This window comes from Gossypium arboreum, chromosome 13 (genome assembly GCF_025698485.1).
Source record: "Gossypium arboreum isolate Shixiya-1 chromosome 13, ASM2569848v2, whole genome shotgun sequence".
Lineage (NCBI taxonomy): Eukaryota > Viridiplantae > Streptophyta > Magnoliopsida > Malvales > Malvaceae > Gossypium > Gossypium arboreum.
In genome coordinates, this window is record NC_069082.1 from 87,311,362 (window position 1) to 87,326,927 (window position 15,566).

General features: G+C 34.3%; 2 protein-coding genes across 2 annotated transcripts; both read left to right on the forward strand.

Annotated features, from left to right (window-relative positions):
- Nucleotides 1–311: 311 nt before the first annotated feature.
- Nucleotides 312–8,670, forward strand: LOC108464164 (protein HASTY 1-like). The gene is given in 22 exon segments (XM_053024208.1): nt 312–889; nt 1,985–2,087; nt 2,242–2,385; nt 2,483–2,563; nt 2,654–2,723; nt 2,992–3,061; nt 3,137–3,301; nt 3,392–3,463; nt 3,553–3,792; nt 4,007–4,067; nt 4,160–4,450; nt 4,534–4,647; nt 4,751–4,877; nt 4,968–5,137; nt 5,227–5,337; nt 5,732–5,835; nt 5,918–6,164; nt 6,304–6,548; nt 6,894–7,397; nt 7,517–7,811; nt 7,917–8,104; nt 8,274–8,670. Coding segments are annotated over 22 exon segments (3,594 nt in total). The 5' UTR covers nt 312–773; the 3' UTR covers nt 8,350–8,670.
- Nucleotides 8,671–13,748: 5,078 nt separating this feature from the next.
- On the forward strand, nt 13,749–15,537 carry LOC108463378 (myb-related protein 1-like). Its single transcript, XM_017763325.2, has 5 exons — nt 13,749–14,166; nt 14,257–14,333; nt 14,432–14,489; nt 14,580–14,664; nt 14,744–15,537. Exons 1-5 carry the CDS (start codon nt 13,962–13,964, stop codon nt 15,441–15,443), a joined length of 1,125 nt encoding a protein of 374 aa, XP_017618814.1. The 5' UTR covers nt 13,749–13,961; the 3' UTR covers nt 15,444–15,537.
- Nucleotides 15,538–15,566: the final 29 nt, after the last annotated feature.

The window sequence follows — 15,566 nt, forward strand, 5'->3', positions numbered from 1 at the left end:
TGACCCATTTACTTTTTGCAGCGAAATAATAATAATAAATCAATCTTTTAAGAACTTCTAAGCTACGTAGATGTTAGAAAATATTTTTTATACATAGTAGTGGTCAGAAAAATTACTTTTAAAAGAAAGGATAACTATATTTAAAATGTAATCGAATTAAATAAAATTATATTTTAATTTTTAATTTAAAAATTACGAAATAAAAGTTGTCATCTATATTATTAAGTTGTTAAATTATTATTTTTAAAATATGATTGATGAGCTTCAAATATTAATTCCATAATGGAACAGTATCTGTTAATGAATAAAAGAATTTAATGATTAAAGATGAGAGAAGAAAATTTTAGAATTTTTATTCTCAAGTTGTTTTATTAAAAAAACTAAAGTGGAGAAGAGACATGAAAAAAAAAAACTCTTTCTATTGGTGCGGTCTGAACGAAAAATTCCGATTTTATCAATGATTTAAATAAAATTTTTTAAATAAATTAATGATATTTTATAATTTTTTGAATTTGAGTTAATAAAAAGGGTTTAAATATGAAGAAGCATCACCGCAATCTGCGAACGATTATGCGAAAACTGTTAGAAGTTAAAACCTTTCCTGACTTTGATAAACCCCTTCTTTCAAAAAGAACAAATTCTTTCACTATTTTCTTTGAAATCTTCAACCATCAAAGGTAGAGCCTTCAATAAACAATCCCCAAAACAATATTGTTCAATACGGAAAACCCTGAAACATTATAGTTTTAGTAAAAGCAAGAGCAGAGAAAACAATGGATGAAGGCAACAAAAACAGCATAGGAAACAATGTGGCCAGAGCCATTGTTGCTGCTCTTGATTGGAACTCCACTCCCGATGCTCGCAAAGCCGCCGTTTCTTACCTTGAATCCTAATTTCTCTCTCTCTCTCTCTCTATATATATATATATATATACACGCATATAGAATGTATGTGTTTTTCTCAATTGTTTGTTTCTGAATGTAAATTGATCAACTTTGATGTAAAGAATACTTATTTGAAAGTTTATGTCATTGGTGAAAATTTCCAACTTTAACTCATTTGACTGGGTTTGGATTTATGTAAAGTTGGAAAATTTATGAACTTCAGTTTTTTTTTCCTTTTTCCTAAGATTGATTAGTGGTTCAAGTGAGTTTAAGGGTTTGATCTAGAGGGTCATTGTATTTTGCTTTTATGGAACTGATAGTTCCATTTTCAGCTTTGCATTTTTTTACAATAATGGTATGATCTTTGTATTTCTTTCCCTTTGTTTTTTTTTTTCATTTTTGCAAAATAGTTTTTGGATATCCATTTTTTTGAGCAGGAATTGATTAACTTTTGGTCTCTATAGAGGTTTCAAAATCTGCCTTTTGCAGTGTCTACCTGCATTTTCTCTTTTATTTTTTGATTTTCAGCATCTTATGATCAGTAAATATTCAATGTTTATATGAAGATTGGGATGAGTTTTGACCATCTGCGATCGGGTTTGCACTTGTTCCATAAGTTTGTGCTGCCGTAATTTGAAATTTGATCGAAGTTTGAATCCTTAGAATGGTTCTGACTGTTTAGAAATGATTCCACTTCGTGACATTTTGATGCTTCATTAATAATATGATTGAGATTTTGTGGCTTTGGCAACTAGGATGAATAATTGAGCATCCTGCTGAAATTCGTTACTATGATTTGGAAGCAATTAGTTTTTAGGGTTTCTCTTATATCGTTTAGGATAGTGTCTGGTTGATCAACTTCCTTTCATGATTAGTACAAGTGAATTGTAATAAGTAATAACTATGAAGGAGAGATTCCCTAAATAGACAGCTAAAGGTATCCTGTGAAAAGAGTTTAGTAAATGATGATTGAGAAAGCTGTCTGCATACCTTGCAAATTAGTGTCTACTTTAGTCTACGAATGATTGCAGGATCTAATGTAGTGCAGCTTTTACTTTCATACCTTGACCTAAGTGATTTATCTCTCTTAAATATTCACAGATTAAAGCAGGAGATATACGGGTTTTGGCAAACACATCATTCCGTTTAGTGAAAAAAGATTGGTCTTCAGAGATTCTCTTACATGCATTTAAAATGCTACAGGTTCAAGCTCATTCACTGTTTTTCCCCCTTTTCGGTTCACGCTGAGTGCTGACTTTGAAAGATTAATTTCTGGGTACCAATATGTTAATTATGATGGTAAGTCTGTGTCTTGAGTCTTGACAATAAGATACTTATCATCTCAATCTCTGTGCAGCACTTGGTTCGGTTTCGGTGGGAGGAAGTTGGTCCTTTAGAACATAGAAACTTTGCAAATGCTACTTTCGAGTTAATGTCTGAAATTGCAGACACTTGTGAGGAATGGGCTTTGAAAAGTCAAACTGCTGCACTTGTTGCTGAGGTTTTCACCACATTGCCTTGGCTTTTGACTTATTATATGTGAATCTGATTATCATTTTATCAGTTATATAACTATATATGTATATGCATTTTTACAGATTGTTAGAAGAGAATTTCTAAATCTTTGGCAGGAGCTGCTTCCCTCTCTTGTTTCCCTATCCAGCAAAGGCCCTGTACAAGTAAAGCTCCTTGTAACATACATGTAGTTGTGGTCTTTTTGTATTCTTGAATCATGCATTGGATGATTTTTCCAATTTTTTATGTTTTAGGCTGAATTGGTCTCCATGATGATGAGATGGTTACCTGAAGATATTACAGTCCACAATGAAGATTTGGAAGGTTTATGGTCTACCTTGACTGAGATTTTATTTTTGTTCTAAAACTGAATGTTTTCATATTTTTTGGCTCCCAAGATCCCAAGCCAAGATCTCAAAATGCTGCTTTCTTAGAAACTTAAGAAATGGAATGCATATTTGTTTTCTCTTCTCTCCTTTCTTTCTTCACTTTCTATTTCAAGGGAGTGATATTATATATCATATGATGTTTAATGCTTCTTTTGTTTCATACTGGTGTATCTTCTCCCTCTGGAATCAACTTTATCACTCAGGTGATCGGCGTAGGTTACTGTTCCGTGGGCTTACTCAATCTTTGCCAGAAATTTTTCCACTACTGTATACTTTATGCCTCCATCTTTTCCTAGAACATTAGTTGATTCTTTTAGCATTATTTTATTATCCTTAACTCTTTATACAGTTACTGGAAAGGCATTTTGGAGCTGCAATGTCTGAGGTGGGTAGACAACAACTTGATATTGCAAAACAGCATGCAGCTGCTGTAACAACTACTTTAAATGCTGTTAATGCCTATGCTGAATGGGCTCCTTTGTCCGATCTTTCTAAGTATGGCATCATTCACGGGTATGATATTCTTCTTTTCACTTATCAAGAGATGAGATTTTTAATAATTGATGCAGTCCCTTCCTTATTCTTACTTCCCTATTTTCACAGGTGCGGTTTTCTACTTTCTTCTCCCGATTTTCAGCTTCATGCTTGTGAGTTTTTCAAACTTGTCTCTCCAAGGTATGCTTTATGGTTTGCATGATTAAGATATAGGTTTTCTCCTAGAAGACTACTGCTTGACATTGGGATCTCTTGATTCTGACATGCAGAAAGAGACCTGTGTATGACTCTGCTTCTGACTTCGATTCCGCAATGAGTAGCATCATTCAAATCTTGATGAACGTATCCCGAGAATTTTTGGTCAGATCTAGCCCAGCTGGTGGGGCTATAGATGAAAGTGACTACGAGTTTGTGGAATATGTATGTGAAAGTATGGTGTCTTTGGGTTCCTCAAATTTGCAATGTATTGTTGGAGATAGCACTACATTCTCACTCTATTTACAGCAGGTAATGACTGTCAAAAGATTATGGCCTTGTTTTATAAAATTACTACTTTTTATCTTTTAATTCAACTGAACTTGTATATTTACAGACAAGTCTCCTAACATGTTTCAGTTTATATGCCAAGATTGTGTAATATTTTCATTTGCTAATTATTTTTTCACTACTTTTGTTTAATGAGTAATATCTTCTGATTATGATCTAATTTTATCTTTTCAGATGCTTGGGTTTTTTTCAACATTTTAAGCTAGCTCTTCATTACCAATCCCTGCAATTTTGGTTGGTATGTGGAAATTTTTGTAAATTTTGTAATTGCAAAGCATGAATAACAAATAGCTGACTTTGAATAAAATTCATGTTGGCTTGTTTCTCCAGGTGCTGTTGAGGGATGCAATGTCAAAGCCAAAGCTTTCAGTACATTCATCTGGAGATGGGTTGACTGCTACCAATGTGGACTCTACTTTGGCTCAGGTTGATGAAGAAAAGAGAAAGATTTTAAGTTTTCTGAATGACGATATTTGTAGTACAATTCTCGATATATCTTTCCAACGCATGCTTAAGAAAGAAAAGCTCATGACTGAAACAGCCCTTTCTCCGGGGATTTTGGAATTGTGGAGTGATGATTTTGAAGGCAAGGGTGATTTTGGCCAGTACCGTTCTAGGCTGGTAGGCTTTGTAAACCTCAGATTTGTTTATATCTAGATCTATATTTGGGTACTTTTGATTGTAAAAGCATATCTAAATTGCAGTTTGAGTTAATCAAGTTTATTGCTTCAAACAAGCCTCTTGTGGCTGGTGCTAAAGTTTCTGAGAGAATTATTATGATCATTAAGAGCCTCTTGAATTCTCCGATGCCATCTCAGGTTTGGTTGCCAACCCTTTTCATTTCAGTCCTTCCTGTGACACCTTTTCCATATGTTTTCAGGCTTAGAAGCTTCATCGTTATTATCTTTTCGAACTTTTCAGGACTTGGCTGTGATGGAAAGCATGCAAATGGCTCTTGAAAATGTTGTCATCTCTATTTTTGATGGATCAAATGAGTTTGCCGGGGGTAGTTCAGAAGTTCACCTGGCTTTATGTAGAATATTTGAAGGTTTGCTGACAGTTTTTTCTTATTTTATTAGAGGCTTTCGGTTTATCATACAATACCTACTGAACAACGCCATTTACTGCAAATTGAAAGGTTTACTTCGGGAACTTCTTTCTTTGAATTGGACTGAGCCAGCCCTCGTGGAAGTACTTGGCCACTATCTAGAAGCAATGGGTCCCTTCCTCAAGTATTTTGCCGATGCAGTTGCCAGTGTCATCAATAAGCTTTTTGAGCTCCTAAATTCACTTCCTTTTATTGTTAAGGTTCTCCTTGTAGTTTTATCTTTGTTTCACCCTATTACTCACAATATGGACCTAGAATTGTCCTTTTACCTGAATCTTTTGTTTTGTAGGATCCTTCAACGAGAGGTGCACGACATGCACGACATGCAAGGTTGCAGATTTGTACGTCATTTATTCGAATAGCAAAAGCTGCTGATAAAAGTATTCTGCCTCATATGAAGGTGACCGGTGTTTCTTTTTTATCTGTCAAGAAATGATAATATATTTGATTGTAGCTTTTTGAAGTTTCAAAATGCTAACTTAGATAATTTCAAGCTGAAATAAAAGTTTCAGATGCAGAAGCATTAGATTGCCAGTTTCCAGTCTGCAGAAAACTCCACAAGACCAAGGAATAGATAAATAGTATAATCAAGTGCCTCAAAAATGAACTTTTTCAATATCTTTTTACTTTTTAAGGATCTCTCCCGAATATTTCTCCATATGCCAAAAGTGAACTTCAATGCCTTCCTACAGCAAACAAAATTGGAGTGGAAAAAATCCACTTAATCCTTTAGTTACGAACTTATCACAAAGGTTTAGATAATTTACTTTTATAGCTATCATATTCTCACGCAGGGTATTGCTGATAAGATGGCATGTTTGCAAAGAGAAGGTCGTTTGCTTCGTAGTGAACATAATCTTCTAGGTGAAGCATTTCTTGTCATGGCTTCTACTGCAGGGTAATTACTTGCTTAAAGTATGCCTCGTGAAGTCAACCTTTTCTTTCTTCCTTATTATCGAATTTTTCTTGAAATGGAGCAGGATTCAACAGCAGCAAGAAGTTTTGGCGTGGTTACTTGAACCTTTGAGCCAACAGTGGATACAGATAGAGTGGCAAAATTAGTACTTGTCTGAACCTCTTGGTCTAGTTGGTTTATGCTCTGAGAAAGCACTTAAGAGGAGCGGAACAAGGAAAGGCAATTCTAACTTACAGAACAGCTCAACAGCAATTTCTACTCCACATCCATTAGCTTCTCATCTGTCGTGGATGCTTCCTCCTCTCTTAAAAGTATGCTATCGTGTTTAAGAATCAACCTTTATTTTCTTATGGACTTTTTCCTTGTTGTATTGCTACTTAATGAGGACCAGTTGGTATCAACTGAATCTCATCGAGAATATAACCTTAAAACATTGTTTTCCATATGCAGCTGCTTCGTGGTATACATTCCCTTTGGTCACCATCTGTATTCCAAATGTTACCCGGAGAAATCAAAGCGGCAATGAGCATGAGTGATGTGGAGCAATCCAGTCTTCTTGGTGGTGGGAACCCAAAATTGTCAAAGGGTGCATTAACTTTTGTAGATGGATCTCAGTTTGATATGAATAAGGAAGGATATATCAAACCAAACGAGGCTGACATACAAAATTGGCTAAAGGGTATTCGAGACAGTGGGTAAGTAATGGCATCTCTGTACATCTCTAACTTACGAAATTGGTTAGTGTACTAGCAACGAGATTTTAGCTCGTCCCATTTTACTTTGACTCAAGTGGGAGTGTCAGATACAGGTATGTTCATTTTTTCTTATTTTTTTCATTTGTTTGGGGGGTCATATCTCTACACTTATGTCTGAATATGTGTTAGACATGGGTACTTACAAGTAAAATGAAGAGTTGGAGCAACATAGAATGCAACTACTTGACTGAAAATCAAACTAATATTTTGAATCGGCGTACTTCAGTCATCATCTGCTCATCATGTCTTTTCAAATTGGTGCTGATCTGTCTTTCATAATCATAGGTACAATGTATTGGGCCTATCTACAACCATCGGGGATCCGTTTTTCAAGTGCATTGACATTGATTTTGTTTCTTTAACTCTAATCGAAAATATACAGTCAATGGAGTTCAGACATACGCGGCTGCTTGTTCATTCTATTTTGATTCCGCTAATTAAGTCCTGTCCTCTGGACATGTGGGAGGTGTGGCTTGAAAGGCTATTGCACCCATTATTTATTCATTGTCAGCAAGCTCTAAGCTGTTCATGGTCCAGTCTTTTGCACGAAGGCCGAGCAAAGGTCCCCGATAATCATGGGATTCTCACCGGGTCTGACTTGAAGGTGGAAGTAATGGAGGAGAAACTGCTTCGAGATTTAACTCGTGAGATATGTTCACTCCTCTCTACTATAGCATCACCTGGATTAAATGCCAGCCTTCCTTCGTTAGAACATGCTGGCCATGTTGGCCGTGTCGACACATCTTCTCTGAAAGATTTGGATGCATTTGCTTCGAGCTCTATGGTCAAGTATGAAATACGCTCATTAGTTATATATTTTATATTGACATGCAGTTATACTTGCACATATCAAATATTTATTCTGTTCCATAAAATCTAGTTTTCTCAACAGTCACTTGTTATTGCAGTTTCCTTTTAAAGCACAAGAGCCTGGCAATTCCAGTGTTACAGATTTCTTTAGAAGCATTTTCTTGGACCGACAGTGAAGCAGTGACCAAAGTTTGTGCTTTCTCTGCTGCTGTAGTTCTTCTAGCTATATTTACGAATAATGTGGATCTCAGGGAATATGTTTCAAGGGATCTATTTTCTGCTGTCATTCAAGGTCTGGCCCTTGAGTCAAATGCTGTTATCAGTGCCGATCTTGTTAGTCTTTCTCGTGACATATTCATATATCTATGTAACAGAGATCCAGGCCCCAGGAAGGTTAGTTTCAGATCTAATCACTTCACAAGTATTAAGTGGATACACTATGATCATACAAGCGTCTTGAAACACTAACTGAAGGGCATCTTTATTGGACTATTCCAGATTTTACTCTCCCTCCCATGTATTAGCCCCAATGACTTACATGCCTTTGAAGAAGCCTTGACAAAGACGGCTAGTCCGAAAGAACAAAAGCAGCTTATGAAGAGCTTCCTTTTATTAGCTACAGGGAACAACTTAAAGGCTCTTGCTGCTCAGAAATGTGTAAACATTATAACAAATGTCACAGATAAGCACTCCATTTTTCATTGAAGCACACTCCTCTAATCTGAGTAAGGGTTGTTCTAATTATTCTTTTTTTCTTCCTAACCTTTCTAATCTTGAGCTCGGAATAGTAGGAACCTCCGAGTAAGTTCAATGATCATGTGCTTACTAGTTTATTATGTTCCACCTCTCAGCAAGGCCACGTAGTTCAGTCAATGCTCCAGAAAATAGAATCGATGAGGGGGAAACTGTAGGATTGGCAGCTATTTTGTGAAGGGTATTTGGTTTTAGTACTGTACAGAAAGTTTAATCCAGAAAAAGAAAGGCGAACATCTTTTCGACAGACACAGTTATACAGCGAGGTATAGTGAAGCTCCATTTTTGCTATTTAATATAGAGGTTATGCAATCAATTCATCCACCGACTCTGTTGTTTCAAGTAGAAGTATATGGCATTGCTCATATGATGCTGCCACCATTTATGTTCTAATATTTCTTACATCTTTTGGATGATTGTAGATATGGTGGTGGCAACCTTCGAATCTTATATTCTTTTGTTTGTTTGAATTTACGCATGATAAGATTTGAATTTTAAATTTAATACTATAATATTTAAACTTTCATTTTATGTATATATATTTAACTTTTAATAAATATATATTTTTATCTGTATGTTATAATCTAATTATAAATTATATAAATATTAATATAAAATAATTATTTATATTTTATAATATATATGAACAGTAAAAATGAGACCTTTTTTAAAATTGAGCTGTGATCCAGCTTGTCCATGGACATGTGTACTTTAACGGCATGAGCTTCACTATAATATGTTGTTTCAACTCTATTTTTTAAAGTGTTAGTGTTTGACATATTTTTTAAATATGATGCACTTAAATACATAGAAAACTTTGAATAAAGTTGCTCATATTTGACATATTTAAACTTTGAATAAAGTTGCTCATATTTGACATATTTATATTTAACATCGAGTATAATAGTAGGTTTTTATAACTCTTATATTTAGCACCGAGTATAATAATAATAATAATTTTTAACTTATAACTCTATCATAAAAGAATTTTAAGTTAATTTGAGGATATTTGGGTTAGCAGTGGGAGGGTGGCATAATGTATAATCCCAATCTCATGCCTAAATGAAAACATCTATATTATTTTCACTGATCTAAAAGAACTTGGTATATATAGTTGACGACAGTGACATTCAACACATATAAAGTTCAAATCAAGGCATCTACAATTTCTTTCACTGTCCTCAGCCTTTTTTTTTCTACCAAAAAAATTGGTGAAAAGAAAAAGAGAAGATGGGGAGGGAATCTATTTTTTGTGGCTTTGAGTAGAGAGGAATAATACCCTCCCCCAAACTTCACTTGAGAATATGACTCAGTGGCTTTAGTTTGAGTTAAGATTCTTACATTCCAGTTCCATGCATGGGAATCTGGAAAAAATAAATAAGACTTTGGCCTTCTTTTCAACAATGGAATAACATTCCGTGGTCATTTCTCACTTTTCCATTTTAGCCAATGCTTGTGGTGACTGGCCAATAAGAATCTCACACGTGTGTCTTGCTTATGATTAAAACTAGTCCTTTTAACCTAATATTCTCATCTGGTTATGGTGCTCTGCTCTTTTCATAGCTTCTTCTTTCTAGTCTTTGGAAAAAAAGGGGTGAAATTATATTAAACTTTTAGTACAAGGAAGAACAAATATTGGCCTGGAATGCAGTAACTGTTAATCATTCGTGTCTGTATTATTTATATTTTGTGTCGGATAATCGGTATTTGGGTGTAAGTCAAGTATTCTAGTTATATTTCGCTATCGTGTCTTATGTTCTTTTGTGTCACGCTGGTATCATACAATGGAGTTTGATGTATAAAATGGTCGATTTATGGACAAAATGACGTACACCCGTACTGAACTTTCGGTTTGACACCATCAGGGAATGTTAAGTAACTTTTATGTACCGAAATGTTGGGAAGATGATGATTGGGTCCTTAACAGACCCTGTATTTTTGGTCCTACAAATGGTTTATTTACATGCACTTAACTTTTTGGATATCAAGTGAAGTACTTATTTTGTCTGAACAAAAATACTTTTTCTGTCAACATAATAACAACTGATAAATGGAAATATACATATTTTAAGTTGGGTTCAATCTAAAGACATGGTTTAGATATGTTGGGTAATTTTAACATCTTCAGTTAATCTCAAAAGCAGAAAGAAATCATATATATCATGTTTTATTCGTAGTTTGAAATAGTTGCCTTGCGTTGTATATTTATTTTAAAATAGGGTAAATTACAGTCAAGGTCAATTCTATTAGTAAGTTTATGTTTTGGTTATTTAACTTCAGAAAATTACAAAATTATTTGAAAATTTTCTTTCTCTATTTGCACCACCAACACTAATCAAAAGCTCTCTTTCACAATTTTGTTTTTATTTATTTATTTGAAATAACAGCTGTCACGAATTTACAAACTAAAATCCAAATAACTTTTTTCTCCGATTTTCAATATTGACTGTATGATCGGCTTATGTGTAAGGTATGTTCTTCTATTTGTTGATGGATATTGATTCATTGTATTGATTGTTAAACCGTCGCTTGGAGCTCACTCATCAGACTTTTTAAAAAAAATAAACTTAACTGCCATTGATTTAAATAAAAAATTTCGAATAATTCAGTAACCATTATGTAACTTTTAAAAATTTAATTATCAAAACGTAAATTTAATAATAACTTGTGACCTTAAGTGTAATTTACCCTTTAAATTTGTGTTGGACAAAACTTTGTAAGTACTTAACAAACACATAAATTAAAAAGAGCCTAAGAAAAGCATATCGATATTTGGCACCTGATTTGTGATTTTTTGTTTTTCTTTGTTTCTATTTGATGATGATGATCAAAAACAGAAAAATTAGGTGATATGGAAAGAGAGGGTGGGAGAATATTAGTAAAGCATATCGGTTGCAATTCTTTTCTTCAAAAATTTAATCTTTTAATACGCCCTCTTAAAACTAAATGTCAAAATCCCCTATTGTATCTGTACTTACAGGTTACGGACTAAATTGCAAATAACTATAACATGACTGTTAGCCTATTCTCAAATCATATTCCACCAAACTGTTTTCAGATTCTGTTATTATTAACTTTGTCTAAAGCTATTCTTAGATTCTTTCAAACTGCATCCTCACATTACAGAATCAATTGATTTTCCAAAAATGCCACTAAACATTGGGAAATGGAGTTTTGTCGGGTATAAGTATCATATTTACTCAAAAAATCATTTTAGTTTTCATTTAAATTTTACCTTTTAAAATTTAAATCATTTCTAAATCATCTAAAATAAATAAAAAACTAATATCATTTATTTACATGGCATATATGTGGACTTTCACATGTATGCTACGTAAGCAATTATTTTTTAAAATTAAAATATTAAAAATATATTTTATTTTTAAAAATAATTAATTGCTAACGTTGCATTCATGTGAGAACATGTCAACAAAGTTAACACATATTAACTTTTTTTTATCTATTTTGAGATGATTTTATAAGTAACACAAATTAAAAGATTAAAAGAGGTGAAAATTTAAATTTAAGAATAAAATATTTTTTTATAAAATTAAAAATCAAACAAATCATTATACCTTTTAAAAGTGTAATTCAAAGTTTTTTTTGGTAAGATATTAAAAGTTGTTATTCTCATATTTATATTTGAAAATTGTTTATACATGAGATTAAGGAGGTTAAGATAGAGGGGGATGGTGTCCTAGTTCAGAAACAGAGTCGAAGCTCAGTGTCCTAATTCAGAAACAGAGTCGAAGCTCTCAAAATAGAGTGTCTGGAGTTGCTTGAATCATGAGTATTTTGGGTTGAATAATCGAATCGAATCGAATTCCAATTTAAATTTTGAATTGAGTTATTTTATGTTTTATTATAAGTGTATAATAAAAGTATTTGAAATACAAATGTTAAACATAAATGCAACAATTTATAGCTTATAATTGTTTTGAAACACACGCCAATGTAATTTCTGTTTTAGTAAATTTTCAAGCACTCATTTTATTGTGGGCATCAGCAGTCAGCATATATATATATATATATATATATATATATACCTATTCTTCAACAATTTTTATTAAAATTTCTCTATATTTGTTGGTTTATATTATTTACCGGATTTGGTCTCCATAACTTAATATTACGAATTTATTCCTCATTAGCTGTTGATCGTGCAGATATTATTCTTTTTTATTTTAAACAGTAATATTCTGGCCAAAAAAGAGATTAATAATATCATATAATTCCTTCATTATCGCCAAAACTAGTTCCCTCTCTGGCTTCTTTTTTGTTTTCATTTTAATTATATCTCATTTGTAGAGGATGTAGGCATAAATGAATATTATTTACCACATTGATTGAAGATATAAACAGAATATTACAGAAGTGAATAACAAAGAATACGAAACAGCAAAAAACAACTACACTTCCAAGTTTAAGCATGTATATTTCTGCATTAGGCTGACATTTCTATATATATCTATAAGAAGGATGTTTGAGAAGCCACTTATAATTGGTTAATTAAGATAAGCTCATAAGTAAGTAATGGAAATGAAGAAAGAAGAGCGTATAGATTCATGGAAAGAGAATCAAGAAAAAAAACCAGACAAAAGCATTAAGGTCAATGGTAAGTTGTCGTTTTCAGGGCCAGGGTTTGTCATGTTTTTTCAACAAATGCAAGTACAAAATCCCTTCCTTTTCATCGGGTGCTTAGGATTCCCCGTTTAAGGTACCGGCTGTTTTATACCAGTTCAACAAAGCCAAAGGATTTGGGACCCCTGCTTCTAAATTATAACTACATTATTCAGACCGAGTGCCAAATACAAATATATTTAATATTTTCAGACACGTGCTCATTGGGTCTTCGAGGTGCCTAGTAAGAGGCAAGAGTTCTCTCCTACAGCTTCTAAATTATACCTATGTTAATTGGAGTGGGAAAGGGTTGATATTGGTGTGCTTAGTGTTTTTTTTTTTTTTTTTTGTTTTAATATATTTGCTCGTGTCATTTAAGTAGTAAACTGGAGGTGTAGTAGACAGATTGCGGAATGCATTCCATATTTCATTCCTTTGCCACCAAACAATAATCATCTCCAATGAAGAGCATATTTCTTCCTCAAATTTTTAAAATTTTCTTGTATGTATCTAATTCCAAAGTTTCACGGTGCTTCAGTCAAAAGAATCTTACCTGTTAAAAACTAAAATTTGGTAATTATATTCTTCATCACTTAATTGTATTCCTGACATCGCTCCAATTCCATATTGAAAAACTCTAGGATGAGCTGTAGAGACTCAGATGGCCCCAAGCGAAACGGTTTGTAGGACAAAATCATGTGGTTTGGGGTGTGATAGTGAGGAACAAAGGTACAAGAGTTTCTAAGAATCTTGTTTGAAGTCGAGAAAACATAGTTAGTGGATTCCCCTAATCCAAGTCACCCATGTGGGAATAAGATTCTTGGACCTTTTGCCAGTAGGGACGAATAGGAAAAATGATGGATCAATTCCCAGTATCTAATGCAAGTTCTTGCAAGTGTTTTTTAGAAAGTTGGTTTTGTGTTGCAGGAATTCAAAGCGCTTTCCATAGTTTAACAATATCTCTTTGTTTCAGTCACTGTTAATAATGGATCAGGTCATGGTGTTGCCATGTAGCTATTTCCCAGATTCTATTCTTGTAAAACCTGCTTTATAAAGCCATCATGGCTGGGCTCACCTTTGGCTTGTAATTACTGGGCATTAGGGAGAGGCAACATTTGAGCGTGTCCTCTTGTCTATTTGCATGCTTTGAGTTCCTTTTGGAGATAGAAGATGTACCATCATCATCATCAAGGGAAGAACATCCAGGCTTGTTTGAGAACGGCCATTCCTGACAGGCATTTGTTACTGCAAGGTGGGAATGGCACTGGAGATTCTGGCCTTGTCCTCTCGACTGATGCCAAGCCCAGACTGAAGTGGACGCCTGACCTCCATGAACGCTTCATTGAAGCTGTCAATCAGCTCGGAGGAGCAGACAGTAAGTAATTTCATATCCAAATATGTCTCCGCCACATGCATAAACTGCTTCGGACGAGTACAAATAACTGTATACACCTTTTCATTGCAGAGGCTACTCCTAAAACAGTAATGAAAATAATGGGGATTCCAGGCCTTACCTTGTATCATCTCAAGAGTCACCTTCAGGTAATTTGTATCTAGCTCCGCATTGTCACATGTTCAGAATCGGCCTCCAACATAACACGTTGTACAATTGCTAAGTAATTCTCACATTTTGGCTGCAGAAATACAGGCTTAGTAAAAATCCCCATGGACAAGCTAATAATGGCAGTAACAAAATAGGTAAGTAGGCTGTGTTCCCCTTCTTTTTAGTGTACTTCAAACAAAAATATAAAAGGTCAGGAGCTATAACTTTTAACCCAATGGATATAGGTGCGGTTGCAATGCCAGCAGACAAAATAAGTGAAGCAAATGGGATTCAGATGAATAACTCAACTGTTGGACCTCAGACAAACAGGTAATAACATCAATGGTGTCTCAATCGTTTATATATATTTTTTTCATATACTGACTTTGATGTTCATAAAACAATCCAGAGGCTTACAAATCAGCGAAGCACTGCAAATGCAAATTGAAGTCCAGAGGCGGCTTCACGAGCAGCTCGAGGTGCAGCGACATTTACAGCTTCGGATCGAGGCTCAAGGGAAATACTTACAGTCAGTACTGGAGAAAGCTCAAGAGAGTCTTGGAAGACAAAATCCGGGTTCAATGGGGCTTGAAGCAGCCCAACTTCAATTATCTGAACTGGTGTCTAAAGTGTCTAACCAATGCCTGGATTCAACACTAATGGATTTGAAAGAGTTGCAGGGTTTATGCCACCAGAAAACAAAAACAAATTCCATAGATAGCTGTTTGACCTCCATTGAAGGATCTCAGAAAGACCAAGAAATACACAACAATGGGATTTGTTTAAGACCCTATAGCCTTGTAGCAGAAGATCCATGGCTACCCCAAACTGGGCTGAGAGAGAACAAAATGGTTCCGTCTTCAACAGCCAAGATTGCAGATAGAAGCTCCAATGGCAGTGATTTGTCCATAACTGTAGGATTACAAGGAGATAAAGGGAAGGGCTTCAACAGCAACAGCAGCAGATTTTCTGAAAGGAAGTTTAATGGAAGAAATGAAGATGATGGACTCCATTACTTCGCAACAAAGCTTGATTTAAATGTTGATGAAGAAAATGATGTAGCTTCAAGGTGCAAACAATTTGATCTCAATGGTCTCAGCTGGGGCTGAAAACATTGTTGAGCTTCATGATTTTACAGAAAGCGAACACCACCAAAGTCCATTATATTTATAATCGAATTTCGATTAAACATCGGTGACGAAATGTTTGATGTCTCTGATTCAACCTAAAAC